General features: G+C 43.9%; 2 protein-coding genes and 1 pseudogene across 4 annotated transcripts; 2 read left to right on the forward strand and 1 right to left on the reverse strand.

Moving 5' to 3' along the window:
- Positions 1-6,966, reverse strand: LOC125148351 (cytochrome c oxidase assembly factor 6 homolog). 3 transcript variants are annotated; one of them, XM_047826365.1, is made up of 3 exons: positions 6,891-6,966; positions 6,064-6,223; positions 1-311 (listed from the first exon to the last, which is right to left on the reverse strand). In XM_047826365.1, exons 2-3 carry the CDS (start codon positions 6,205-6,207, stop codon positions 216-218), a joined length of 240 nt encoding a protein of 79 aa, XP_047682321.1. In that variant the 5' UTR covers positions 6,208-6,223; positions 6,891-6,966; the 3' UTR covers positions 1-215. The 3 variants fall into 3 exon arrangements, with proteins under 3 accessions (XP_047682321.1, XP_047682320.1, XP_047682322.1); XM_047826364.1 differs by lacking the exon at positions 6,891-6,966 and adding an exon at positions 6,716-6,883; XM_047826366.1 differs by lacking the exon at positions 6,891-6,966 and adding an exon at positions 6,709-6,847.
- On the forward strand, positions 6,548-26,345 carry LOC125147560 (uncharacterized). Its single transcript, XM_047824655.1, has 3 exons — positions 6,548-6,729; positions 17,606-17,928; positions 26,020-26,345. The coding sequence occupies exons 2-3, from the start codon at positions 17,652-17,654 to the stop codon at positions 26,343-26,345; spliced, it is 603 nt and encodes a 200-aa protein (XP_047680611.1). The 5' UTR covers positions 6,548-6,729; positions 17,606-17,651.
- LOC125148350 (ADP/ATP translocase 2-like) lies at positions 19,122-20,023 on the forward strand (annotated as a pseudogene).
- Positions 26,346-27,186: the final 841 nt, after the last annotated feature.

Here is a 27,186-nt window from a genome sequence, read left to right on the forward strand (position 1 = left end):
TTTTTATAATAGGCTTTAATTTTTCTTAAAATATAGATTTCTGACTACATTAAAACTAAGCATACTTCATACCATTTCGACTCTTCATAGTGTGAATGATGGAATCTGTTACTTGACCATTTGCATGGTGAGTCCCATCATTGCCACGGTCAGTGGAGCATTGCTGCAGGTGCAGAGAGAATCGTTTCAACCCTTCTGACAAGTTCAGGAATAGCCTAGGACTTCACAGTTGGTTTTGAAGGCTGGAATTGTCCTGCTTCAAATTTTTCTTTGAACTTTAAGTAGTCTCTTCTTTTATCAAAATATTTTATCTGTTGAGAAAAAAAGTGAAGTTAAGGGAAACTTTTGCAGTTTAGAAGAAACAAAAGCACAGATTTAGTTGAGTAAGTGGTATAAGTGATTTGCATTCTAGAATCATTTTGAATCCGTGCATATATGAGTCTCCAAAGAGGATGTAAACCAGTGAGCCCTGACCCCTTTTGAGTTATAGATCCTGTTGAGACTTCAAAGAACCCACGAACCTTCTCGAAAAATGCCCCTGTGCCTGGATGTATGAATCTTGCCATGCAGGCTGAGAGTTCATAGGTCATAACACTCATGATTTAAAGACATTGTACAAGTTTTTCTTATCAACTGTAGTTTCAATAAATTTTGTAGTTCACCAACCATATTTTTAGCAAGGTGATCTCATCCAGAAACACGTAGTTAAAAATTATACTTATAAATTTTACGTATAAACTAATTTATTGAAATTTTACCATCCAAAGACATCCTCTTATTTACATCCTCCTCTTGCCTAGGGAATTCGAAGTATCTTAAAGCCCCATATCCTGAAACAGTAAAATTCCAGCAGAAAATCAAGGTCAACCACAAAACTCTCCGTGTCTATATCTGAGCTGCTCTGCAGACCAGGCAAAGGCAGAATACTACACGTCTTCACTGTCAGAATAAACAACACCAGTTCTTTTGATAAAAGCTTTCCTTAGGCTCCACTAAATAATTTAAGAATTAAATCCTAAGTGAAAATCAGACTGAGAATGTAAACCTATCTCACGCTGGAATGAGAGACACAGACCATTTCTCCCCAGGACACCGCAGCCACAGAACGTCCTGACAGACCCCGCTAAGGGATTACTGCTTTCTGCCTCACCAAGAAACCTTGTCCTCTGCAACCAGAGACTATCAGAAATTTGCTCTTAGTGGTTTTATCAATAAAAGTGAAACCTCTTACCTTTGCCTAGAGGAGCTAAGGCAATCTAACACAAAGCAGCAGCCTTCATTTCCAACCCAGGGGCAGGATCTCAAGGGATTTCTGAACACGATGTTCATCTTTAAGAAAACAGGACCCTTGGTCCCCTTCTCAGTCCGGAGCTGACAATGACCTGTTTAGATGCAGCCCCGTTTCATTTCAATTTTGCCTGTATCCCATCCTGCCCCTATGCCTGGGGAGGACTCCTTTCCTCCGGTTGGTGAGATGCCCACAGTTCCTCTGATATGTGGCCTCCCTCCCCGGTTATGTGTTAATACATCTGTCGGACTACAGATTCACCCCTGGTGGCTGGGACGGGTGTTCTTCATTAAAGATCCCACAGGAAGAAGTGGACAGGGTCTGGACATCTGTGGCAAGTTAACAGATCTTTGTCACATCTGTCACATCGCCAACCGCTTAACCGACAATTCCACGTAGACATCCTACTAACACCTCAGTCCCAGCCTGTCGCGAACTTCCTGCCCCTTCAAACACGTCTGTCCTCCAACACTTCGGTGGATGCGCCCGTACGCACCCCCACACTTCAATCCCGCCCCCTCCTCGTCGCTACAGCACAGGCCCTCCCTTCTAGCTCGGATTGTCCCAACAGCTCCCAAACTGGGTTCTTGACCCTCCTTGATCCGTCTGTCGTGCTGCTGCCAGGCATGGTCTCTCCCCAGCCCACAGCTGGTCCCATCCCTTGCTGGAAGGTCTTTCCGGGTATCCCTGCGCTTTAAGGTCCACATCCAAACTCCTCAGCAAGACAGACAAGGCCATTCGTGGCTTGGTCTCTGTCCTCCCTGAATGTGCCACCAGTCCCTGAAATGCCAGCCCAACAGAGCCCCTCCAGCTCCTAGATGTGTTTCTTGCGCACTGTACTTGCAGGCCTCTGTGTGCTCCACCCTCTGCCCGAACCGTTCTCTTCCCAGGCCTTCCCCTCCTCGGTTCACAGTCCAGGATCCTCGACACAGCGCACGCGCTCTCTCTCTCTCCAAGCTAGTAAGCCAACGAGCAGTTACGGAGAAGGACCGTGTACGCGAAATGCTAGCATCCTCTAAGCCGCTACATGAGATACGGGACAGCAGTGCGAACAGCAACGCTCTGGAATTTCTACAACGTATCAAAGGTTTATACGAAAAAGATAGTATCTGAAATTGATAATGGGATCAGGTCTCTCGGATGATGCCGGAATGATGGATCTCATCCCTGCTCCTTCCTCTGCTGAACCGACAGGAGACTTTACACAGGCCTGTTACACAAGTTAGGCTGACGAGCGCCATTAAAAGCCACAAAGCAAGAGCGAAGAGTAATTCGTTGTGGTGACAGCTAGCATTTCAGCTGTTTGCCACGCTTCTTAGGTAACAAAGGTCCTTTTCCTACTTGACCTCAGCTGATCTTGGACAAGTCACTTCACCTTTCTAAGCCTTAGGTCCTACCGTGTAAAACACACAAGTACTCACAAGACTGAATGAAAAATAAAGCTCATAAAAAAAATGTCTCACCCAGGATGGACCCAAACAATACTTGCATTTCTGACCCCTCCCTGCCCATATACCCCCCCCCCCCCCCCCCGCCTTCTCACACACCGCTCCGGAAAACATCTTTCCGTTTCTAGACTCTGGCTACTGGGGTAAGGCTGCAACAGCTGATACCTGCGCAGAGCGCTCGGTGAGGCGGGAGGTGGCTGAGAAAGAGCACCGCACTGCAGAATCAGACCGTTTTAACCAGGAAAGTGGCCACCACGGTCAAAGGCTGCAGAAGTCAATTCCCGTATTTTGCTGCACTACCCACCGCCCTCCTGCATTGGGGTTGGCTTTGCAGGCTACGCTCGTTCTCTCCACCAACACTCCCGTCCTAATGCTCCGGGGGGGGGGGGGGGGGGGTAGGGGGGGATAGGGGATCAGTGATCTGCGGGATCAGTGCTTCCGTGGCCCAGGCCTCCCGGCTCCTTGACCTCATCCGTGACCTTGTCCCCCAACCTTCCTCCCAGGACCAAAGTGTAGGCCTCGGCCTTCCCAATAAATCCAGCTTGTCCGCAGTCCCAATCCTGAGTATCCTGCTCTCCAACCACCAGCTCTTCCCTTTCTCTGTGAGACCCAGACGCCAATAACCCACCCGCCACCTTGTCGCTGGCTCCCTCTCCTTTCCTCTTGCCGCCTCACTGCCACACTCCAAGCTTTCCAATGGCTTCTTGCAGCACTCAGAGTAAATGCCACGGCCCCTGGCCTCCGGTCGCCTCTCCGACCCTGATTTCCGCTACTCCCTCCTTGCTGTTCCTTAAACAGCAGGGCCGTTGTGTTGTCCCGCTGCCCTCCTGAGGATGCTCCTTCAGTACGCCCCGCAGTGAAGGCTGACGCCCTGCTCTCCGGGCCTGTGTCGATGCAGGTGGCCATCACCGAGGTGAGGGGCACGGGAGGAGAGGCCTGCTGGGCACAGGATGGGGAGGAGTTCAGTCCTGTGTACGCAGAGGGCAAGGTTGGTGCCTGTGAACATCTAACTAGACCGCTCGACAGGTGCCTCCGGAGCTGGAGCTGCAGATCGGGCACCAACTAAGACCAGCCTGCCCCGGGAGAGCGGGCACAGCCCTTAACACGCGTAGGCAGGCGTTCCAAAAGGCGTGGCTGCTACACACGCAGAGGGAACTAGGGCAGTGAACCCTAAAGGCGCCCAGGGAGAAGGGGCTCTTGTGTTTCAACGGACTGGAAACTTAGGACTGAGGTTCAAGAACAGCAGGAGGCTCGTGCAGGCTACTTTCAGGCATCTCGGTGTCGTGGGGCAAGCACAAGCGGCAGCGTGTGGAGAAGGGGAAAGCGTGGGGTCCGGACTCAGACTCCTGGGCTCAAATCCAGGCTCCGCACTTACAGGTGATTTCCTTTCAATGTGCCCGGGGTCCCTGTCTGCAAAACTAGGTGACAGCTGCTAGGAGGAACACATCTGAGATGCTCAGAGCCCTTCCTCAGTAAGTAAGAGGCGTGACAGGGACACAGGAACCTGGGGAGAGGGCTGGCCCTCGGGCTGCAACATTCAGCCAGTGTCAGAATGGAAGGGACACAGAATGAAGAAGCCACTGGCTGGCAGTAAAAACAAACAAAACCCTTTATGATGCAGAGAACAGAAGGTGCCCTGAAGGTAGGGGAGGGAGAGGGTCTGCCAAACCCTGGGTTGAAGAGAAAGCAGTGGGTTTCCATGGAGAAAGGACAAAAATAGGACTGAAGTGCGACTTTGCCAGGGGCTAAGACCGTGATTCCCAAGGGTGGTTACTGTCAGAATCACCTGTAGAACCACAGCCAGTTTGAAAAGCTCGGGTTCTATTTCCAGACATTCATCAAATCGGAGGTGAGGTCTGGGACATGGCTGTTCAGCAAACGTCCACATGATTAAGACGTAATCTGAGTGGAAAATCAGGGCAACACTTGTCAAAAGACCGGTCTAGTGACAAAATTCTCCTGAGAAAATGCGGGGGTGGGGCGAGAACGGAACCAACACCCCAGCTGTGACCCGCCTGGGTGGGGGGAGGGCTAGTCCTGCCCTGTTCTCAGCAACCCCTTGTGACCACGGGGCAGAGGGCCCAGTGGGAAGGGGGCAGCACAGGCAGGAAAGGGATCAGGGCCTTCCAGGAATCGGGTTTGATCAGCCCAAATTCCACCTGCTAGTTAAACCAGGGAGTTCACAGTGCATCCGGCTAGTGGGCAAACTAGGGAGGTATAACATTTTTTTTTTTTTTTTTTTTTGCCTAAATCATGATGCAATCTGATCACAAAGCCCCACATTTATCAGGTTTCTGTTTCTGTGTCAAGTTAGACATCGACTCTCCATGGGAATCCCATGAGGTACATGGCATGATGCTGATCTGACGAGGAGCTCATCTAAAGCAGGTTCTCGGACTGTCTCACTCCCTGCCCAGCCCTCCGGTAGGACCCCCCCCACCCCGCCCCCGCCCCTCCACCTGGTCTCCCACACGCCTCCCGCTCCTCATCTAAAAATGTGGCAAAAACCCTAAAAGCACGTCTCACCTCTAGGATGATCTGTTCGCACACTACCTAGCACACTCTGCAGCAGCACGATGGGAGTGAAAAAGCACAGACAAATTCAGGTTCAAATCTGCCATGGGCCAGCGGGGCCTGACTTCGAACTGCAGTTCTGCCACTGACAGACCAATAGAGTAAGTTATTTCAATACCCCAAGCTTCAGATGCCTCCTCCGGACAAAGAGCAAACCGCCCATCTGAAAGGATGCGGATACAGGAGTGTCCACCACTTAGGACCATTTGCTGAGCTCAATGTTAGTTCCCCTCTCCACCCACTCCCAGAAGGGCAGGCAGTACAGAGCAGGGAAAGGCCTGTCGGGGAGGCATCTGGGGCGGAGGGTGGCAGAAGCCATCATAAGGGCATCCTCTTCTATTTTCTAAACCATTCTCAGAGCATTTGGGGTTTATGGCCCTATGATTTGGGGTGGGCGACAGGGAATGCTTTATTTCCGACAGTAGCTCTAGGCCCATGAATTTGCCGACCCTTGCCCAAGATTCAAGACTCTTCTTAAGATCCTGGAGAAACCTACCCATGTAGTGGGTCACAATTTTTGGTTACTGTCTATATGTTTGTTTTCAGTGATCTTTAAAGTGTCAGGTAACATCTCCCAAATGCCTCCCTGATGTAAGTGCACAAAACACGCCGGGATTACCAGAGGTCTCTCTGCTGCTCACAGAAACTAGATGTGACACGCCTCGGACAGGGCTTCATTTCGTCATCGACCACTCAGCCTGTAAGCTCTATGCATTTTAACAGCGGAGAGAAACGCATCCGAGTGTGCCTTACCCACTGTTGGGGACAACTCGATTCAAAAGAGCTTCTTAACTTCTTGCACCGAGAAGCGTCCTCTGTGTTCTCATCTAAACACTTCCAGTACTCATCCCGGGCTCCCCAGCAAGCCTGCCTTTCTTTCATAGAAGGGGCCGCCATTCCCAGTGGGCTCCAGCTGTCGGCCGAAACAACATGTGACATTAACGAGGAACTGGTCAATTCACAGATAATGCCGCAGTTCCCTCCCACTTCCTCTTTTTAATGATGCAACTGACATCAATCAGTTCTAAATTAACGATCCCATGAGAACACCTGCTTTTGAAGCTTAGCTCCTACTCTATGGAACCGCGTCCACTGCTGGGTGCCAGCCTGGTCTCGGGAAGCCCGAGTTAGAAGTACGGCTCTGGCACGGGGCTGTCACTTCGGGGAGCTCATTTATCCTCTAGGACCTGCTGCCCATCTGTGAAACGGGGTAGCAGTGCCTAGTTTACAAGGTTGCCGATGGAACCAAACTTCTGCACAAACAAGTGCACGGGGGCGAAATCACCCCGCAAGGGCCAGGAGTGCTACCCAGGCCTGCAGAAGAGGAGCGCAGAGTCGGTGACCGCCGCGTCCTCGTTCCACGCTCGCTCGCCCGCCCGGACCCAACCGCGCGCTGACCTCTCACCCGCCCAGAACCAGGTTTCCTTCGGCACCGACGGGGGTGTGGGGGGAGGCAGGGGTCATGGAGCCCAACAAACTGGGAGAAGAAGGCACGGTGCCGAGTCCTGGGGCCGGAGGGTTGCCTCGCCCGCTGGGGCTCGAGCGGCGTTAGAACACCCCAACCTGAGAAAGCAACTCACGCGGTGAATCCGCCCTCCAGCTTGGAATGACCCTTACGGGATCCCGTTCACGGTTCGAGGAAGGCGGGACTTCCGGCTCCGCTCTCTCGTATTGCAGCTACTTCCTTCCGGGTCTCCGGTGTTGTGGGTGGCGGCGCCTGGGGGTGTGGAGGTGGAGGCTGGGTGTGACTCTGTCACCGCTTAGAGAGACCTGAACCTTATTGGTGTGTAAAGTCTCTCCCCCCCACAGCTTTGAAAAGTTGTGAGGAACTGTGCTCCTTTCGTAAATATCAATGGCTATGTATATTTCCTCCAGCGCCGCCTGGAAGGCTTGACTCGCCAGCCCTGCGGGAGAAGGCAGTTTGGGGTGGAAATTTGCCCCTGAGGGATAAGAGCTAGACAAAGCGTTACAGATGAAAAGCCTGACTCATCGCTTCCTAGAGAGAGATATGTAGAGAGACCGAGATGGAGATGATAGAGAGAGAGAGAGAAAGATGGGGAGGGGAGGTGGGGGAGAGGAAAGAGGGGAAGAGAGATGGGTAGAGAGGGAAAGGGACACGACCCAGAAGACTTGGCAAAAAAGTGCATCAAGCTGCGAACCCTAGGCTTTGAGCTCCTAGCCCCCTGGTTGAGATTTCATCCTGGTACATTTCTCAACATCACCAGCTTGCCTTGAACCCTTGAGGCTTGCTTCTGTGCAAAGAAAATGTCTTTTTAGTTGGTATTTGGAGACATCTAGTGAAAGAGAATGTGAAAGCAAAGTGCCGTTCGGCTGAGATGTGATAGTTAAAATGTGAGCCTGATTATAGTTTACAGATAGGATCTGTGGACTTGGATATAAAATTTGTGGAAAGGTAGCACAAATTGGTCAGGAGAATGAAGAAAATCAGTATCTGTAATATTGATTTAGTCTTGTGACTTTTTACTCCCCAAATGCCAAGGTATTTTAAAACAGAATGAAAAGAGCTGCTCCAGATATTTCAAAAGTATGCTTTTTCTAATAGATAAACAAGTTAATATCTCTGAGCAGAATCTTTAAAAGCGCGTTTATGGATAAAGATCAGTCAGTCGTCTGCTGTCTGGTTCTCTTAACATATTCCACCTGCATCATCTAATCCTGTTCTGAAGTGCTTATAAAACTCATCAACAATGTACAGTTCTGCATTCGATGCAGGTGTTTGATATTTTCCAAATTAAATATATGCAGATTTTCAGGGCAGCTATGTGAAGCTAAGTACTACCAAACATATGTTCTACAATATGGGAAGTATTTCTGTAATAGTTAATGGACTCAGATGATAGTGGAATGCTTTATCTTTACCGCAGCCACTCATTTCTTTTACACTATGTCTATCGAAGATAGTTTATATAAAGATAATATCTTCTAAGTATGACTGATGAAATATAAAAAGGATGAAAAGAAAAAAAGAACGGGTCTTGGATGACGTGTGAGTTGAAAAAAATACATTTAAATTTTTTAAAAATTTAAGGTTATTTGTACTTAATAATAAATATATAAAAGTGAAACTTGACTGAATTACAAAGAAAAAATATATAGTCCTATTAGGTTATTTTAATAAGCCTTTCTCAGTGATTTTTAAGACAAGTAAAAGAAAAGTCAGTAAGGATTTAGAAAATTTGAATAACATGATTAATAAACTTGACTTAATGAATATACACTGAACACAACCAAAATCAGAATGTACATTTTTTCCAAAGTATACATGGCATGATTCCCAAATCAACCACATACTTAGCTGTAAAGCTGTAAACTCTCATCAAATTTTAAAGATTGAAATCATTTGGTACATGTTTCTTGACCATGACACAATTAGGCTAGAAATCAATAAAGAGCTATAACAAGTCCAGGGGCACCTGGGTGGCTCAATTGGTTAAGCATCCGACTTCGGCTCAGGTCATGACCTCACGGTTTGTGAGTTCCAGCCCTGCATTGGACTCTATGCTGACAGCTCAGAGCCTGGACCCTTCTTCAGATTCTGTGTCTCCCTCTCTCTCTGCCCGTCCCCTACTTGCACTCTGTCTCTCTCTCCCTCAAAAATAAATAAATATGAAAAAAAATTTTTAAAGAACTGTAACAAGTCCATATAAAACCTAGTTAAATAGGGGCACCTGGGTGGCGCAGTCGGTTAAGCGTCCAACTTCAGCCAGGTCACGATCTCGCGGTCCGTGAGTTCGAGCCCCGCGTCAGGCTCTGGGCTGATGGCTCGGAGCCTGGAGCCTGTTTCCGATTCTGTGTCTCCCTCTCTCTCTCTCTGCCCCTCCCCCGTTCATGCTTTGTCTCTCTCTGTCCCAAAAATAAACTAAAAACGTTGAAAAAAAAATTAAAAAAAAAAAACCTAGTTAAATAAAGAGTCACAATGGTAATTAGAAAATATTTTGAGCTGAATAATAAAATACAACAGCAATGCCTGTGGAGTGAGGCTAAAACAGAACTTAGAGGAAAATTTGTAGCCTTAAGTATATTAGGAAAAAGGCTAAAAGGTTTTTAGCGAAACACCCCTTTTCAAGAAGTTAGAAAAAGGAGAGAAAATTTAAAGAAAGTAAAAGGACAAAAAATTAAAGGACAAATAATTTTAAGAGCAGGAATAAATGAAATGGGAAACAAAAGTAGTGTGCTAGAGACAGTTGGTACTGACCCAGGAGAGCAAATTGTGCACACCTCTCCCCAGCTCCATGGTCACTAACATCAAGTTAGTGGTTTGAAATTGCCCATGATGGTAGTATTCACACAATAAAAGACTAATAAAATTGACAAATATCTGAGAGTATTGAACAATAAAAGAAGGGATGTTAACTGGTATCAGTAATGAAAACTATAGACATCCAAAAAGTTAGGACATCTTATAAACAATTTAATGCAAATAAAATTTAGATAAATGCACAAATTCAAGCAAAACACAGCTGGCTGACTCAAGAGTGGAAAATATGAATCTGCCTAAACCATAATTTGAATCCGTAGTAAAAAATTTTCACACACAAATTCCAGGTCCACAGCTCCACCAGTAAGTTCTTCTAAACTCTGAAATAATTACATTCTTCCTGTATGAGGCTACCATAACTTTTGTGCTAATTACAAAATCCCCCACTTCTGAAACACCAAAGTATTTGGAACTCATTAGGTGAAAATGTGACTTAGTGACATGAGGCTCTTTATAGTCCTATATAGGCTCTTTATGTACTTAGGTGATTACATGTTTTGCTGCAGAAATAGTAATGTTTGAATATTGGTTATTGACTAGAGGTGCTCTCCCAGTTCCTGCTGAGAGTGTTACATAAATAATATATATTGTATTTTCCACAGTACCTTTCCAATGTCCAAAAAGTCTGTATTCCAAAACACATCCAGCTCCAAGAATTTCAGATAAAATGCAGAGGCCTGTATGGAAGAATGTTTTTATGACTTAGGGGTCAAGAAGTATTTTTAGCCATAAAGGAAAAGATCAATAAATTTGTATTAAAATGAAGAATTTTTGTTTACCAAACAATACCAAAAGCAAGTGGAACAGACAAAACCACGGTGTGGGAGAAGTTTGTAAAACAAAGAATTGGTGTCCAGCATATATAAAGAACACTTAGAAATCAATAAGAAAGAGACAATGTAGTTTTTAAAATAGGCCAAAGCTTACATAAGCACAGAACGCAAGAGGAAATACACATGACCGATAAAATAAAATACCCATATCCTTGTTAGTAACCATGGACTTGAACTTTCAAATCACAATGCAATGCTGTTAGACACCAACCAGACCAAAGAGCGATTAATTAGAGAATCTGACAGTAACAAGTTTAAGAAGAATGAAGCAAGAAGGATCCTCATACACAGACGGTTATATAAATCGATGCCATCACTTTGGACAACAGTGTGGCATCATCTAGTGAAGTTCAAGATACACATTCACTATGGCTCAGCACTTCTACAGACTGACTTCTACACGCACATGTCTGTTCTAGCTAGAGACCATATACAACCTAAACTTATATCAACAATGGAATGGATAAAGCATGGTATAGTCATACTATGAAACATGATGCAGCAATGAGAGGAGCATTTATAGTCCACTTACGATAACAGGATGTATCTCGTATTGAGAAGCAAGTCAACCAAAGAATAGATACCATGTACTTCCACTTACCTAAGGTTCAAAAACTGGCAAAACTGAGCTATGTTTGGGACACATAGACGAGTAGTAAAACTATTAGCAAAAGGAAGAGGTGAACAGGGGCCTTCTGAAGGGCCGACAAAGTTTTATTTCTGGACTTGGGTGCTTGCTTTCTAATTATTCTTTAAATAAATGGTACAAGCATGTTTTATTCACTCTTCTGTATGAATGATCTATGCCACAATTTTTAGTTTTTATTTCTTAATTTTTAAAAATGTGTATTTAGTTTTGAGAGATAGAGACAGTGTGAGCAGGCGAGGTATAGAGAAAGAGGGAGACACAGAATCTGAAGCAGGCTCCAGGTTCTGAGCTGTCAACAGAGTCCGACGCAGGGCTCGATCCCACAACTGTGAGTTCGTGACCTGAGCCGATATCGAGTCAGACACTGAAGTGACTGAGCACCACCCTCCCCCAGGCGCCCCCAGTCAGGAAAGTATTACTAAAGAGGTTCAATGAACTAAAGTAATGGTCCCCACCCTTACCTCCAAGGAGGTCCGTGGTTCACCAACGGAGAAAGCCCGATTTATCCAACAGAGCACAAAACAACTAGGAAAGAGACATTTTGAGAGGCTGACAAGACAAGCCAAAAATGACACAGGGTAAGAACTGCAAAAGCCAGACTCGCCTTATAAAATCTGGAAGGCTGTGGGCAAGGAAGAGAACGGGGCTGCCAAAAGATGATTTCACGTGTGTTGTCCTGCCACGAAGGGAGTGTCGTCTCCCAGCGTGTATGGAGGAGAGAGGGGGCGAAGAGAGGTCCACGTGAACAGGTGGAAGAGAGCTGTGCTGGCTGTTGCCATCCAGAGGAAACTTTGTGTGGGTGTATCTCTAGTCTGAGCTAAGTCGATCCCCAAAGCACGGCTGGGCAGGGCCAGACAGACCCTGGAGCAGGGAAAGCGTATGTGTTGTTTCTCTGTTGCTGCCCACAGACTTTTATTTATAATCTGCACTGTTGTACCAACCAGTGTCACGGACACCTACGCAGGCACACAAACAGGAGAAAGCCTCCCTTGACTGGAGTGTTGCTGCAGAGATCCTTGTGAATTTCCCGGAGATCTCTGCGCCAGCCCCTGGTCTCTCTCCTCCCGTGAACTACAGATCTGCTCTCCAAGGTGCTGGCCTTCTTCCTTCTTCATTTTTTCCTGTGCTTGCATTTTCTTTGCTCTGTTTTCCTTGGTGAGCTGATTCACTCTTATCAGAAAGACCTGTTGAGCCTACAGTTTCGTCCTAAGGGAACCTCTGTGCCACTTTTCTCTTTCCAAGTCCCTCCTGGACATCCCCACTTGTATGTCCTTCCATTAGTCCAGTAAGCTCAAAACTGGACCCATGGTGTCTTCTCTCCAGAACAGCTTTTCCCTTTTCATTGGTTCCACAAGTCTTTTGTCTGCCAGTCAGGGACCTATGAATCCTCTGTCATGCTTCCTGCTCTGTACTCACGCAGCCAGTTTATTTCATAGACATTAGGCACCTGCTCAGTGCCAGGCACAGTGCCAGGCTGTGGGGGGAAAAGATGAACGAGGACAGGTCTCAGCCCTCGAGAAGCTCAGTCTAGTGGGGGACGGGGGGCACGTTGTCCTCTAACACACGGGAGTGAGAGCTATGGTAGAGGCATGCCTGTGCCCAGGACAGTGGGAGCTCACATAGGAGTTCTCCCAAAGCGATCCAGAAGGGAATATAGGCTGTAGTAGAGGCAGCAAAGTGTAGATTCTGGAGCCAAGATGGCTTGAATCCTGCCTCCCCCGAAGACAAGCTGTGTGACCTTGGGCAGGTTACTGGAACTTTGCCTATGTTGGTTTCCTCAACGGAGAATGTGAACGGTAGTCATACTTACCTTAGGTTTCTTGTAAATGTTAAATGAAATTATCCCGGCAAAGCACTCAGAACAGTGCCCGACACACAAAAGGATTTCACTCGTCTGCTTATTCTGTGTGTGCCAGGCGCTGGTCTAGGGGCTTGCGAGACATCAGGGAACGATACAGATGAGCACTCCTGCCCTCGTGGAATGTGCATTCTAACAGGGAGACAACGAACAACAAACATAAAAAAGAAATTTTGTAGGTAGTATTATAGAGAAGTATTGCAGGACAAAGAAAAAGGTAAGTGTAAGTTACTAATGTTGTATTTGAGAGGTCACTTGACCTTGGACTTCAAGGAAGAGAAGTCCTTTGAAGAGAATACCATGTTTCACCAAATCAAAGATGCATTCATTATAAATAATTTGCACCGTTATTTTATGTTCCACTAAGAAAAGAAAAAGCATTCCCAATTAAAACGTAATGCAATTCCTTTTTCTTAACTAGGGTTCTAATCTTAAATTTAGTAAACTTATTTAGGCATATTTATGTATGAATTTTTAAAAATCATATCATTACATACACACATAAGAAGGAAAACAAAAGCAGAAATTGACTAAGGTATTGTATTCCTAAAGCTTCTTTATATTTAGAGCTCTAGTCCCTGGAGTCCCTCTCTGACCTAGTCACCAATGTGTTTTTCCACCAATCTCACCACCTATGCTTTTAAGCACTTTGAGCAAGTCCTCATCTTCTCCCCTTCCCTTCTCTTGGCTCTTAAAGTTTTTTTTTGTGTTTGTTTGCTGTTTTTTTAGAGAGAGAGAAAGAGAGAGAGAATGGGGGAGGGACAGAAAGAAAGGAGAGAGAGAGAATCTGATTCTCTCTGGGGAAGCCTCCCAACAGGGGGCTCAAGCTCACGACTGTGAGATCAAGACCTGAGCAGAAGTCAAGACTCAGACACTTAACCCACTGAGCCACCCAGGCGCCCCGCCTCCCTTGGCTGTGAAAACGTTTCAGAGCCACAAAAGGGTGATGAACAATGCTGCCCGCTTTGTAAGTAGGTATAAGGCGCCCAGTTTTCATTCCTATTTTGGGGATGTTGCTCAACAATTTGGAGTTGCCCTCTGCCCACCCCCTTCCCTTAACATTTTGATTGGTAGAGGTTAAGAGCGCCCCCTTCAGATCTCCTAGATTTTCGTCTAAGCCACTGACGCCGCAAGTTTGGATGGCTAAGGGTAGGCAGTCGGTGACAACTATGTTTTATAACTGGGATCTGGGGACTCTACTGTCAACTGTAGGACACATCCAAGTGTCCAAGAGGCAGAAATGCGGGAACAAAAATGGGGGTATTAGAGTCCATGAAATACTGCAGTAATAACGTGGTGATCTCTTTTCTGAGCATTTGCTCAGGCAAACATTTGTCAGGCACTGGGCTAAACATTTCATAATTATGATCCCATTTAATCTCTCTATAAGCACCCCCTGAAGTAGGAGCTCCATTATCCCCCTTTTATAGGGCTGCAATTTTACAGTTTCTAGTAGCCACATTAACACAGTACAATAGGAAGAGACGAAACTAATTGCAGTAATATATTTCCTTTAACCCAATATATTTAAAATATTATCATTTTATCCTGTAATTAATCAGGTAGTTTAATTTTCTTTCATACTAAGTCTTCTTCTTTTTTTTTATTTGAGAGAGAGAGAGAGAGAGAGCACAAGCAGGGGAGGGGCAGAGGGAGGGAGAATCTCAAGCAGGCTCCACGCTCAGCACAGAGCCTGACATGGGGCTTGAACCCACAACCCTGGGATCATGACCTGAGCCGAAATCAAGAGTCAGATGCTCGACGGAGCCACCCAGGCACTCTTCACACTAAGTCTTCTAAATCTAGCATGTATTTTAGCTTAAACACATCTTTAAAAAATTTTTTTTTCGATGTTTATTTATTTTTGAGAGAGAGACAGAGCACAGCTGAGGGAGGGGCAGAGAGAGAGAGAGGGAGACACAGAATCCCAAGCAGGCTCCAGGCTCCGAGTCGTCAGCACAGAGCCCTACGCGGGGCTCAAACTCACGGACTGTGAGATCACGACCTGAGCTGAAGTCGGACGCTTAACCGACTGAGCCACCCAGGGCGCCCATTAACTTAAACACATCTTAACTTGGACTAGTCACATTTCAAATGCCCGATAGCCACACACGGCCAGCAGCTGGACAGCAAAGTTACAGACAGCAGGTATAAATTGTAAGACTCACATTAAGTATGGGGCAGAGTACAAACTCCAACTCGGATCTTGACAAAAGGTTGTGCTTCTGGCCTGCCTCCTACAGGAGGGAAGAACCTTCTAGGCAGAGCAGGAGGGGATGCAAATGTTCAGAGTTGGGGCAAAGCAGGTCTCTTAAAATTGTAAATGGCTGGCTTTGGCTGGGACATCGGATATGAGGTCCCCTCCATCACTGGAGCCCATCTCAACTCTTTCTGGCCCAAATTCTGACCCTTTCGGTCACCCACTCACATATCAGCAGACATCTCTTCAACCGTGCCACCGGTCTGGGGTTGCTTCAGTGACGCAGACGTAGTCCTGGCCTCAGGTTGCCTCCCTGATGCCCTTCTCCTCCCCGCTCAGCAGCCTATCCCATACATTCTGCCAGACTTAGCTGACAGAGATCCTTCCAGAAGCCTGGGGGATAGGACACCACATTCATTTTGTGCTGTCAGTTAACCCTCGCCACTCCTTTCACGTCTGTCCTTTGATCCTCCCAGCTCTACCCAGAGCAGGGGTTGATTAGCTCCCAATTATTCCTCATGGCACAGAGACCTTGCCAGTGCCCGCAGAAGGCACTTAGGAGCACACTTTCCACTTGCACGCAAGACAGGAAACAAGTAGCCGAAAGAGGACTTACATTGCTTAGTACAGGACGTCCCTCGCTTGATCCACAAACACTTCCTGAAGGTCTCAGGTACCAAGCCTGACCTACGGGGAAGCAGAGCTGAGTCCTTACCTTTCCTTTGTTCCTAGTTTGGAGGTGGGAGTCAGGCATGAAATCCACAAGCCACAAGGTGATCAATGCAAATACCGAGCTACGGGCCAAGTGCTGGGAGCGCAAAGGACAGAGGGACACATCCTTCCCGGGAGAGCTGGGGACCTTCGCTGAGGACGTGAACTTTGAGCTCAGCTTAAAGTGTGTGGACATTTTCCAGATATGAATGGGAAAGAGGGCATTTGCAACAGAGAGACCCACACGTGAAAGGCCCAGAGCTGTTTGTCAAAGGGATTTACGGACCATCTTATGGTTCTTCAAAGTCACTAAGCACTTCCCTGCTTTAGAGCCCTTGTGCCGGCTGGTCCCTGGAGTCCCTCTGCCTGGAACATTTCCTCCCAACCACCTGTTTTCCTCCAAGTCTTTGCTCACCAGATCCTATCAGATCTCCCCAAATGGAAATCTGCGCCCACCTCTTTCATTCCATTGTCCCATACCAGTATGAACATTCCATTCTTGCTGCATTAAGATCTCAAATGAATCCATGGGTGTTTGTAATATTTATAGCCTCTGTGGGGTAAATCCATCACTCTATCTACTATATATGTATACATGTATCTATTTATATATCTATGAATCTATTATCTATTATCTAAGCTTACACTATGTTGTTCACTCAAACCCCATGCATTTCTGTTGTTATGAATTATTTGTTGATTCCTTGGAGAAGTATATTAAAGTATGTCACTATAATTATGTATTTATCTATTTCTCTTTTTTGTATTCCTAAACCGTTTTAGTAGCTCACAGTTGTCTTGTTAGGTGTATAGAATTCTATATTCCACCAATATGAAGTCCCTATTTAATTGTTTAATATTTCTGGCCTTGAATGATATTACATCATCTGATATTATCTCATCTTTCTTTTTTGTGGCATTTCCCTGGTACATATATTGTTCAATCCTTTATTTTTACCTTTTTTCCCTATGATTTTGTGTTCATTTTACCTACTATGCACAGCCTACAGTGACATTTTAAAATCTCATCTGAGAATCTGTTTTTAAATGGGCAATTGCAATATGTTTTCATTCACAAGGATTATGAATATGTTGCACATTATTGCAGCCTATCCTGACCTGTTTCTAGGAAATTGGAACAAATGGGAGCCCGTGTTCATATGGCTAGTAAAGATTATGAATCAAGCTGAAAACAAAATATGTTCTATCCTTTACCTTGATAAGTATGGCTTCATCATGGCAACATTACACAATACATTTAAAGGTATACTTTTTATATGACTAAAAGTTGCAAAAAGTCAAAGATGGATGAATTCAAATATTGCGTATCTGTGAGTCCTATTGGTGGGTATCTGTTCAGACTTCTCTAAGAAAACGCCACAGACTAGGTGGCTTATAGACTACAGAAATCATTTCTCACAGTTGTGGAGGCTGGAAGTCTGAGGTCAGGGTGCCTGCAGGGTCAGGTAAGGGGCCTCTTCCGGGTCAGACTTCTCCTGTATCCCCACATGGCAGAAGGAGCTAGGAGCTCTGTGGGATCTCTTTTATAAGGGCACGAATAGTATTCAGGAAGGCTCCTCCCTTGTGACCTAATCACCTCTCAGAGGCCCCACCTCCTGAGGGGTTAGGATTTCAACATGTGAATTGGGGAGGGGGGCGGGGAGAGGACAAAAATATTTAGACCATAGCAATGGGTTAGTGGTATTTAACTTATACAAAAGTATATATTTATTTTACAAAATGCATTTTCTTGCCTTCATTTCAGCAAAATGATGTTGCTAAATAAGTATTTTCACGAGAGATAAAGGAGGATGGCAGAGAAGAATCCTGAGCTCACCTCATCCCACAGACACACCGAGCTAACAGCCACATTTGTGCAACAAACTCTGGAAATGACCCAAAGACCCAACAGACTGGAAGGTGTGTTAAGACCTTCCACGGTGAACCGTGGAGATGAGGCCACATTGAAAAGGGTAGCAGGGGAGAAGCAGCTGGGAACCAAACCGCAGGTGAGAGACCACAAGCTGAGAGAGCAGAGGGTCAGACCCCACATCGGCACCCTAGGCACTGGCGATCTGCTCTGGGAAGGTGAGTCCCCATAACTTCTGGCTTTGAAAACCAGTGGGTCTTATCTCTGGGTACTTTAAAAATCAGCAGGCTTAACTGGAAAAGAGTCAGAGTGAGGTCGGAAATGGAATCTATGTCCTTAAAGAGCCAGCATATGTAACCACCTGGCCTGAAACACAGCACTGAAGCAGCAACTTGAAAAGCACCTGGGGTATACGTATACATGAAGACCTATTTACTAATCTCAAAGCACGTGCTGGAGGGGCAGGGGTTGTTAGGGGACTTCTCCAAGAACAAAAATGCTGGTAGGTGCCTTTTCTCTTCCCCTCCCCCAGCCTAGGTAGCGAGATGCTGGTGGGAACCAGCCCTAACACTCTCCACCTATATTCCCAGCAACAGGTGACCTATCCCTGGATTCCCCTGGGGACCCTTCCCAGCCAACCCACCCAATCATCCATCCAAAGCAGCCCCTGCAGGGACTAGTGCCACTCCAAAGTCTGAGGGAGAGGGGGAGATAACCCCACACCCCAGTGCATCTGCTGTTCCAGCAGCTAAGCCTTTTAGCAGGCCATGCAGGGAGAGAGCCCTGCTGTTGGTACAGCTGCAGCTGCAACAGAAAGGCCAATTGCAACCACTTAGCACAACTCTGACCCCACTGACTGAGGGGTTCACAGAGGCCTCAGATATGCCTCTCAATAGTGCCCGGACCAGACCCTGCCCAAGGGGCCCAAAGAAGGCAAAGCAAGTTATTCCAGAAGATTGGGCTGAAGGCAAGTGGAGGCCAGGCACAACAGTAGAATGCATGCAGAGCATATAGGAGGCCCCCTGGAGCATCTGGTTCTGGTGACTACGGGGCATTGTGCTCAGGGAACCACAGTACCTCTTTTATACAAGGCCACTACTTTCAAGACCAAGAGACAAAGCTGGCCTCCCTAATACAGAGAATCACACAGAGAGTTAGACAAAATGAGGATATGGAGGAATATGTCCCAAATGAAAGAGCAGGACAAAATCACAGCAAACAGCTAAGTGAAAGGAAGATAAGCAATATGTCTAATAAAGAATTCAAAGTGATGATCATAAAGACACTTACTGGACTTGAGAAGAGTGGAGTTCTTTGACTTCAACAAAGAGATAGAAAACATAAAACAGAACAAGTCAGAGATGAAGAATTCAATAACCAGGCAGTTGCCTCCCTCCTCTTTCCTTTCAACATGACAGATGCTGCTATATCCTTCATTGCCAAGGACTTCCTGGTGGGTGAATTGGCGGTGGCCATCTCTAAGACCACGACAGACAGTTCCTATCAAGCAGGTCAAGCTGCTGCTGCAAGTGCAGCATGCCAGTAGGCAAATCACCACAGATAAGCAATACAAGGGCACTATAGAGTGCATGGCTCATATCCCTAAGGAGCAGGCAGCCCTGTCCTGGTGTGGTAACTTGGCCAATGTCATCAGATACTTTCCTACCCAGGCTCTCAACTTTGCCTTCAAAGATAAACACAAGCAGACCTTCCTGGGTGGTGTGGACAAGAGAACCCAGTTTTGGTGCTACTTTGCAGGGAATCTGGCATCAGGTAGTGCTGCTGGGGTTATATATCCTTGTGTTTTGTGTATCCTCTTAATTTTGCCCATATGCGTTTAGCAGCTGATGTGGCAAAGCTGGAGCTAAAGGGGAATTCAGAGGCCTCAGTGGCTGCCTGGTTAAGATCTACAAATCTCATGGGATTAAGGGCCTGTGTCAAGCATTTAGTGTGTCTTTGTAGGGTATTATCACCTACCAAGTTGTCTACTTCGGTATCTATGACACTGCAAAGGGAATGCTTCCAGATCCCAACAATACTCACATCTTCATCAGCTGGATGATCACACATTCTGTCACAGTGGCTGCTGGGTTGACATTCTATCTGTTTGACGCTGTTCGCCGTCATATGATGATGTAGTCAGGGTGTAAATGAACTGACATCATGTATGCAGGCTCACTTGACTGCTGGAGGAAGATTGCTTCGGATGAAAGAGCCAAAGCTCTTGTCAACTGTGCACAGTCCAATGTTCTCAGAGACATAGGTGGTGCTTTTGTGCTGGTCTTGTATGATGAAATCAATAAGTTCACATAGGTTATTAACTAGCTTATCCCCTGTGTGAATAGGCATGCAATATTATATAACATATCTTGAGCATTCTTGACAGATTGTTGGCTATTTATCAATAGCAACTATTTACTAGTTGAAATGGGAGGGAATGATATTCATCTGACCAGTTTTCTCTTAAAGCCATTTCCATGATGATGGGACTCAATTACAGTTTTTATTTCAGTCACTCCTGATAAATAAACTTGAAGAAGTAAAAAAATATCTGAAATTTAAAAAAAAAAGAATTCAATAACAAAAATAAGAAAAAACACTGGAGGGAATCAATAGCAGATTAGAGGAGGCAGAAGAATGGATCAGTGATCTGGAAGACAGGTTAATGGAAAGCAACCAAGCTGAACAGCAAAAAGAAAAAAAAAGAATAATAATAAATGAGAAAGGGAAGTCAGCCACATCATCAGGCACAATAACATTCACATTAAAAGGATCCCAGAAAGAGAAGAGAAAGAGAAGGGGAGCAGAAAACTTATCTGAAGAAATAATATCTGAAAACTTCCCTAATCTAGGGAAGGAAACATATATTTAGATCCAGGAACCATAGAGAGCCCCTACCAATATTAATCCAGGGAGTTCTATACCAGCACACATGATAATTAAAATGGCAAAAAGTAATGATAAAGAGAGAATTCTTAAAGCAGCAAGAGAAAAGAAAATAGTTACATACAAAAGAAATCCCATAAGGATATCAGCTGATTTTTCAGCAGAAACTTTGCAGGCCAGAAGGAATGACATAATATATTCCAATGCTAAAAGGAAAAAAACCTACAACCAAGAATCTCTACCCAGGAAGGTTATCATTCAGAATAGAAGGAGAGATAAAGAGTTTCCCAGACAAACAAAAATTAAGGGAATTCATGACCACTAAGCCAGCCTTACAAGAAATGTTAGAAAACTGATTTGAAAGAAAAGACCATAACTAGAAGAACATTAATGAAAGTTTAAAAATTCATAGGTAAAAGCAAACAATAAATAAAGGTAGTAGATTAATCACATATAAAGCCAGTATGAAGGTTACAACACAAATGTAGTAAAATCAATTATATCTACAAAAATCAATCAAGGGATACATAAAATAAAAAGAGGTAAAACATGCCATCTTATACATAAATGTGAAGGTTGGTTAAATTTTAGTGCTTTTAGGATGTGTTCAAAATTAAGTAATCATCAACTTAATATAGACTGCTATACACATAAGATGTTATATATGAACCTAATCGTAACCACACATTAAAAATCTGTAATTGGTATGCAAAATATAAAGAGAAATGAATCCAAATATAACACTAAATAAAGCCATCAAATAAGAGAAGAAAGCAAGATAAAAAGGAACAGAGAACTACAAAAACAACTGGAAAACAACTAAAAAAATGTCTATATATATATATATATATATATATATATATATATCAACAATTACCTTAAATGCAAATGGACTAAATGTTCTAATAAAGAAACACAGGGTGACTCAGCTATGTGATGCTTAGAAGACACTCGCTTTACACCTAAAGACATGTGCAGACTGAAAATGAAGGGCTGGAAAAAGCATACTCTGCAAATGGAAGAAAAAAAGAAGCTGGGGTAATAATACTTACATTAGACAAAAGACTTTAAAACAAAGACTGCAGTAAGAGACAAAGGGCACTACATAGTGATAAAAGGAAAAATTCGACAAGATGATATAACAATTGTAAATATCTATACACCCAACATAGAAGCACCTTAACACGTAAAACAATTATTAACAGACAAAGGAGAAACTAACAATTATAGTAGAGGAGTTTAACACCTCACTTACATCAATGGATAGATTATCCAGCCAGAAAATCAACAAGGAAACAATGGCTTTTAATGATACATTAAATCAGATGGACCTAGCAGATACATACAAAACACTTTATCCAAAACAGAATACAGATTCTTTACATTTGCATACGAAACATTCTCCAAAATAGATCACATGTTAGGCCACAAAAAAGTCTCAATAAACTTGAGAAAACTGAAATCACATCAAGTTTCTTTTCTGACCACACCCACATGAAACTAGGAATCAATTATAAGAAAAAAAAATCTGGAAAGAATACAAATACATGGAAGATAAACAATATGCTAGTAAACAATGAATGGGTCAACTAAGAAATCAAAGAGGAAATTTTAAAATATGTGGCGACAAATAAAAATGGAAACACAATGGTCCAAAGTCTTTGGGATGCATCAAAAGCAGTTCTAAGAGGGAGGTATATAGCAACACAGGCCTACCTCAAGAAATAAGAAAAATCTCAAATAAATAAACTAATATTACAACTAAAAGAGCTAGCAAAAGGACAAGTCCAAAGCTAGCAAAAAGAAGAAAATAATAAAGATTAGAGCAGAAATAAGTGAAATAGAGGTTAAAAACCAACAGAAAGGATCTATGAAACCATGACTTGGTTCTTTGAAAAGAGTGACAAAAGTGATAAAATTTTAGCCAAACTTATCAAGAAAAAGAGATAGAGGACTCAAATAAGTAAATGTAAAAGAAATGAAAATAAAGTAAAATAAATGACAAAGGTGCAGTAACCAGCAATATCACAAAAATAAAAGGGATTATAAGGCAGTACCACAAACAGTTATATGCCAACAAATTGGACAACCTAGAAGAAATGGATAAACTCCTAGAAACACAATCTTCCAAGACTGAATCAAGAAGAAACAGCAAATCTGAACAGACTTATTACTAGTAATGGAATTGAATTGGCAAAAAAAAAAAAAAAATCCCAACAAATAGAAGTCTAGGACTAGATGGCTTCATAGGTGAATTCTACCAAATATTTAAAGAAGAGTTAATACCTATCCTTCTCGAACCATTCCAAAAAATAGAAGAGGAAGGAAAACTTCCAAATCCATTGTATGAGGTCAGCATTACCCTGATACCAAAACTATAAAGACACTTAAAAACAAAAAACAAAAAACAATTACAGGTTAAATATCCCTGATGAACATAGATGCAAAAATCCCCAACAAAATATTAGCAAGCTGAATTCAACAATACATTAAAAAGATTCACCATGATCAAGTGGGATTTATTCCAAGAATGCAAGAATAGTTAAATATCCTCAAATTAATCAACAGGCTACACCACATTAACAAAATGAAAGATAAAAACCATATGATCATCTCAATAGATGCAGAAAAAGCTTTTGACAAAATTCAACATCTGTTCATGATAAAAACTCTCAAGTAAGTGAATTTAGAGAAAGCATATCTCAACATCATATATGACAAAGCCACAGCTAGCATCATTCTCAACTGTGAAAAGCTGAATGTTTTTCCTCTAAGATCAGGACCAATACAAGAATATGACGCTCACCACTTTTATTCAACACAGTACTGAAGGCCTAGAGCAAAATAGAGAGCTCGGCAATAAACCCACAATTATATGGTCAATTAACCTATGACAAAGGAGGCAAGAATATACAATGAGGAAAAGGCAGCCTCTTCAATGAATGGTGTTGGGAAAACTGGATAGCCACACACAAAAGAATGAAACTGGACCACTTTCTTACACCATACACAAAAAATAAATTCATAATGAATTAAAGACCTAAATGTGAGACCTGAAACCATAAAAAAAATCCTAGAAGCAAATATTGGCAATAATCTTTTAGACATTAGCCTTAGCAACATTTTTCTGATATGTCTCCTCAGGCAAAGGAAACAAAAGCTAAAATAAAATATTGGAATTAAATCAAACTAAAAAGGATTTGCATAGCAAAGGAAACCATCAACAAAATGAAAAGGCAACCTACTGAGTGGCAGAAGATATTTTCATTTTTTTTTTAAAGAAGCACTTCTTTTAAAGTTTATTTACTTATTTTGAGAGAGAGAGAGAGAGAGAGAGAACCACAGACAGAATCCCAAGGAGGCCCTGCACTGGCAGCACAGAGCCTAATGCAGGGCTCAAATTCATGAACTGTGAGATCAAGACCTGAGCAGAGATCAAGAGTCAGATGCTTACTTAACTGACTGAGCCAACCAGGCGCCCCAAGAAGATATTTTAAGATCACATATATGATAAGGGGTTAATATCCAATATATAAACAACTCAGACAACTCAACACCAAAAGATCCTGAAATAATCCAGTTAAAAATGGGCCAAAGACCTGAATACTCATTTTTCCAAAGAAGACATACAGATGACCAACAGATATGTGAAAAGATGCCCAACATCACTAACCATCGGGGAAATGCAAAACAAAATCACAGAAAAATATCAGCTCATACCAGTCAGACTGGCTATTATCAAAAAGGCAAGAAATAACAAGTGTTGGCAAGGATGTGGGAAATGAACTCTCATGTGCTACGGGTGGGAGTGTAAATGGTGCAGCCACTATGGAAACCAGTATGGAGTTTCCTCAAAAAAAAATTAAAAAATAGAAATACCAAACAAAAAAATAGAAATACCGAAAGATCCACTGATTCCACTGCTGGATATTTACCAAAGAAACCAAAAACACTAATTTGAAAAGATATATGCACCCTCACCTTTATTGCAGCATTATTTACAATAGACAAGATAGGGAGCAAACTAGTCTACTGATAGATGAATGGATAAAGAAGATGTGCACACATGCACACACACACACACACACACACACACACACACACACACACTGGAATATTACTCAACCATAAAAAAGAATGAAATCTTGCCATGTGTGACAACATGGATGGGCCTACAGGGTTTTATGCTAAGTGAAAATAGTCAGGTTAGAGAAAGGCAAATCCCATATGATTTCACTCATGTGGGGAATTAAAAAAAAAATAAATGAATAATCAAACAAAACTGGAAATAGACTCAAATACAATGAACTAGTGATTGCCAGAGGAGAGGGGGAGGGGGGATGGGCAAAATAGGTGAAGGGATTAAGAGATACAAACCTCCAGTAATAAAACACGCAAGGCACAGGGGTGAAAAGTATGGCATAGGGAAGGCTGTCGCTAATATAGTAATCACTTTGTATGGCGACAGATGGTAAGGACATTATAAATGGTAAGTCTGTGTGGTGACAGGTGATGGGGATGGTGTAAATATAGAATTGTCCAATCACTATCTCAGACATCTGAAACAATTATACTTCAATGTTAAAAAGTAAACGTAATTTATTCAAAGTGTACAAAATTTAAATACACATTTGCAACAATGTAGATTGAAATCCATGTAAAGAACTGAAAATTAAAATTATTTTTAAGTACATTCATAGTAAAGTTATCCTAAAATACTCAAACTTATCTATTAAAGTTGAAAAGGCGAAGCAAATGATAATCAATGGCTATGAAACAAAAAACTGTCACGAGAAGAGTTACATTGTATTTAATTTCCCCAAAATTTAAATATTTATCAAAAAAAACTTTTTAGTGTTTATTTTTTTGAGAGAGAGAGAGAGAGACAGAGCACAAGCAGGGAAAAGGCAGAGAGAGAGAGAGAGGGAGACACAGAATCCAAAGCAGGCTCCAGGTTCTGAGCTGTCAGCACAGAGCGAACTCACGAGCGGTGAGATCATGACCTGAGCCAAAGTTGGATGCTTAACCAACTGAGCCACCCAGGTGCCGGTCAGATGTTTTTATAACACTATAGCTATTTGCAAGTTTAGCGTCCAAATTCCCCCCCCCCTCCCCCCCGCCCTGCGAATGTAACAAGTTGGTATCATGTTTCATTCATGTTAAATTTAGACCACTATGCATGTACATGTGAATATTATCAATTGCCTAACATTGAAAATGTTCTTTGGTCACCAAGCGCAACTGTTATGAATATTATGCTACATTGTGAGTGTCTTCAAAATCATGAATTGGGAATAAATGGGGGCTTGCCACTCCTGGGAAAAGACATTTCATAATACAAGACTTTATTGCATTTATGGTACCTCACAAGAAGGAGTTGACAATTTATTTTTTTCTCTAACCTAAGCGCTTCTGCCCTGCAGATCCTCCCCGCCCAGCCACGCATCTACATGCTGATATCAACAGTGTCACAACACAAAGCTTTCATAATATTCGCATACAGCTTCGGATCACATTTGGATCTGTTTCAAGGACGTGGACCCAGTCACAACAGATGATGTTTAGGGTTGCATCCCAAAGTCAAAGGCTGGATCCCGTGACTGACCAACCCATTGTTATTTTATGCGATCCTCTGAAAATAGTAGTCATGCTTTGTTTTAAAGACTTCCTATGTTCATTGATAGATTCTTTTTCTGCGAGTGTCCTTCTGACCTCTGGGTTTCATGACTTCAGTGTCGGGTTTGCTTAAATAAATGCTCGGTGAACCTTGTACTCTATCTGTTCGTGTTTGTCATTGCTAAATTATGGTTTAGCCCATGCCCTGGCTCTTTAGATTGGGGGGATTCTGCATGTGGGATCAGAACTTCTCCTGCAGGGAATAATCACTGTGTGTCTGAGACAGCTGCATCATTTCTATTTCTGCTTCAACTTGTCAGGGTTGAGGGGGCCCTGTTAGCTCACCTTAGCTCTGCTCCCGTCACCGTCTCAAACCAATATAGTTTTTCCCTGCTAGGTTAATCCCTCAGGTTAGCAAGCATTCTAGGACTTACCCCTAGGGGCACATGCCATGACTGCCTGCCCTCCTCTGGCCCAGCTGTTTGCCTTAGGAGGCATTGCCTAGTTTTCATCCTAGTGTGGCGTTTCTCTGGAGCTACGTAGGAGCGATGGCTTCTACTCTTGACTGTATTTTCTCTGGAATATGTTTTGAGTTGCAGTTTTATTTGCTTAGTTTTCTTTCCATAAGTAAAATCCCATCTCGTTTCTATTCTCAAGAATTCTTCCATACTCCTGACCCTCCATTTTCAGGACTTGGGATGGGAGAGGAAGTATGGTTCAGTCTAATCTCTTTCCTTGTTGGGGGGGGAGGGGGGGAGGCGAGAGGGGGGGAGGCGAGAGGGGGGGAGGCGAGAGGGGGGGAGGCGAGAGGGGGGGAGGCGAGAGGGGGGGAGGCGAGAGGGGGGGAGGCGAGAGGGGGGGAGGCGAGAGGGGGGGAGGCGAGAGGGGGGGAGGCGAGAGGGGGGGAGGCGAGAGGGGGGGAGGCGAGAGGGGGGGAGGCGAGAGGGGGGGAGGCGAGAGGGGGGGAGGCGAGA

Source organism: Prionailurus viverrinus, chromosome D2, assembly GCF_022837055.1.
Source record: "Prionailurus viverrinus isolate Anna chromosome D2, UM_Priviv_1.0, whole genome shotgun sequence".
Taxonomy (NCBI): Eukaryota; Metazoa; Chordata; class Mammalia; order Carnivora; family Felidae; genus Prionailurus; species Prionailurus viverrinus.

Excerpts from the sequence above, each read along its gene's own strand:
- LOC125148351 (XM_047826364.1), bottom strand. The coding sequence starts at position 6,774 with ATGACCCCTGCCTCCCCCCACACCCCCGTCGGTGCCGAAGGAAACCTG. Across the intron at positions 6,224-6,715 it reads GGAAACCTGGTTCTGGGCGG|CTGGAGCCCACTGGGAATGG; the intron begins GTGAGAGGTCAG and ends TTCGGCCGACAG. Across the intron at positions 312-6,063 it reads CGAGTTGTCCCCAACAGTGG|ATAAAATATTTTGATAAAAG; the intron begins GTAAGGCACACT and ends TTTTCTCAACAG.
- LOC125147560 (XM_047824655.1), top strand. The coding sequence starts at position 17,652 with ATGGCAGAGAAGAATCCTGAGCTCACCTCATCCCACAGACACACCGAG. Across the intron at positions 17,929-26,019 it reads TGGCGATCTGCTCTGGGAAG|ATCCTCCCCGCCCAGCCACG; the intron begins GTGAGTCCCCAT and ends TCTGCCCTGCAG.